The 2,493-nt window shown below is 67.5% G+C and overlaps 1 protein-coding gene across 1 annotated transcript; it reads right to left on the bottom strand.

Moving 5' to 3' along the window:
- Positions 1–753: 753 nt before the first annotated feature.
- Positions 754–2,182, bottom strand: LOC311153018 (homeobox protein HMX2-like; the record flags this gene model as incomplete). Its single annotated transcript, XM_084204539.1, has 2 exons — positions 754–1,337; positions 1,972–2,182. The coding sequence occupies 2 exons, from the start codon at positions 2,180–2,182 to the stop codon at positions 754–756; spliced, it is 795 nt and encodes a 264-aa protein (XP_084060665.1).
- Positions 2,183–2,493: the final 311 nt, after the last annotated feature.

Raw genomic sequence — 2,493 nt, 5'->3', positions numbered from 1 at the left:
ATAGATATAAAAAAATTTAAAACTCCACTTCTTTACCCTAGGATAGCAGGTAGAACCGTCCCACGAGATTTCGGGGGCGGGATTAGCACAAGAGACAGCTTGTCTTGTTCTGTAAAAACATCACACGACCCCCAGTCTGAGAACCAGTTAGCACAAAACGTGAGAGGGATCTTGGGGAGTTTCTTCCGAAGGGGAAAAAAGCAGGAAAGTCACACTTTAAGAACCAGATCTGAGGAAAGGTGTCTACGTTTTGATAACCTAAAAGATGGGGAGAAACTACTCGGAGGGATATTAGAGGAGGAGAGTTTGAGAGATGGAGAAACACAGAGCGGCCCTCGCCATTACCGATCTGTATGAAACGTGACTCGGTTCACGGTAAAGCGACCGCCACGGTGCTTGGGACAGACACGGGGACACGGTCCCCACGGACTGAGGCAGAGCACCGGCCCTCCTGTAATACCGGAACGGGATAATTTGGAAGGGCGGCAGGCAGAGCACGTCCCCGTTTCTTTGGTGGCTCCGTGTTCTCTTCCGTCCTGACCACCGAAAAAGCGCCGCAAGAGGCAGAGCGGCTTGGCAGCGCCCTTCCGAGCTTTGGCAGCTTTGGCAGCCCACGGACACGCGTGGGGGGAGCCCGGGCGGCCCCTCCGTGGGCCGGGTCGTGGCTGTGGCGAAGACGGACACTCCACCTGCACAGCGGGGTCATAAATAAAATCGGGGCAGCCTCCGGCAAGGGAAGGTCGGAGGCCAGGGCTATACGTCCCCGTCCACCAGGGTGAAGTGTTTGCCCGGCCCGGGGAGGCAGAGGTAGGGGATGGCGCTGCCCGGGCAGAGCAGGGGGAAAGGCAGCGGCAGCAGGCAGCGACTTAGCAGAGGGCTGTCCTTGTAGAGGGCCGGGAAGGAGAGAGCCGAGGCGGCAGTGGGGGGCTGCGGCTCCCCGGGGGGCTCGGCCGGCCCCGGCCCCTGGCCCTCGGGCTCGGATGACATTTGTCTCTTGAGCTTGTTGCGGCGGTTCTGGAACCAGATCTTCACCTGGGTCTCGGTGAGGTGCAGGGCGGCGGCCAGCCCGGCCCTCTCGGAGCTGCTCAGGTAGCGCTTCACATCGAAGGTGGACTCGAGCTGGAACACCTGGCTCTTGGAGAAGATGGTCCGCGTCTTCTTCCTGCCGCCCGCTGCCGATGATCTGCCGTTCTCCGCGCCGGAGCCCCCGGCCTCTCGCGGCGGCGGCTGCCGGGGACCGCGTAGCCCCTCCGTGGGGAGCGGGGACCCCGCATCACCGCCCTCGGGGCGAAGGCCGCGGCTCGTCCCTTCTGCCCGGAGCCGGCGGGGCTCGCTGCCTGCAAGGGCAAAGCACAGCATCAGTCCCGGCCGCAGCCCGCGCCCCCGCCCCGCATGCACGCACGGCCCGGCGGAGCGCAGGGAGAGGCTGAGGGACAGGATGGGGAGGGGGCTGCCGAGGGCTGGCCGCGGTCCCACACCCTCCAGAGGGGAGAAGAAGGGTGAGGCTCTTCCATAAGGATCCAAGGGATCCTCTGCCAGCTGTATGACAGGAAAGTGAGCGGCTCCTGGGCACGGGACAGACAGCCGCAGGAGGCCGGGAGGGGGACACAACGCCCTGGAAGCAGGTTGGTGCGTGTGCGGCATCTCCCCGCGTCCGCCCGCGGAGCCTCCCCTCCTCCTGCGTGCGCGTGTCTGTGTGTCTGCGTGTGCGTGTCCGCGTCTGTATCTGCGTCTGTGTGTGACTGTGTTCGCGTGTGTCGGTGTCGCTGTCGCTGTCGCTGTCGCTGTCGGTGTCGGTGTCGGTGTCGGTGTCGGTGTCGGTGTCGGTGTCGGTGTGTGCGTGTGCGCTGGCCCGGCCCGGCCCGGCCCGGCCCGGCCCGGCGGCACTGGGATTGCCCAGGTACCGCCTGGGTGGGGGCCGGACTGCGACCCGACGTGCGGGTCAGCCTGAGGCGGCTGCTGCCTCCGTACCCGAGTCGCTGGAGCCTTTACTGGGGTCTTGCTCCTCAGGCCCCTCTCCCTCCTCTTCCTCCTCCTCCTCTTCCTCCGGCAGCGCGCAGCGGGCTCTGCCCTGCTCCCCGGCCGGGCGGCGGGGGCCGCGCTGCAGGATGCTGTCGATGCTGAAGGCCGGCGGCGCGGCCGGGGCCGGAGGAGCTCGGCGGCCGCCCCCGAGCTGCACCATGGCGCGGCGAGCCGGGCGGGTCCGGGCCGGGCGCGTCCGAACCGAGCCTGTTCGGGCCGAGGGTGTCCGGGCCGGGCCTGTCCGGGCCGAGGGTGTCCGGGCCGGGCGTGTCCGAGCCGAATGTGTCCGAGCCGGGCGTGTCCGGGCCGAACCGCGCGGAGCCGAGCCGAGCCGCGGCACTGGCGGCAGCGGCGGCGGGGGAGCGGCAGCGGCAGCCGGGGCGGAGGGAAGGATGGGTCCGCAGGAGGAGGGGTCGGGGTGACGGAGGGAGGGGATGGAGCTAGAGGGAGCCAAAGGACTGAGGACGGGGG

This window comes from Fringilla coelebs, assembly GCF_963513975.1.
Source record: "Fringilla coelebs genome assembly, chromosome: 4".
In the NCBI taxonomy this organism is placed as follows: Eukaryota; Metazoa; Chordata; class Aves; order Passeriformes; family Fringillidae; genus Fringilla; species Fringilla coelebs.
This window is presented reverse-complemented; position numbering and strand designations above follow the sequence as displayed.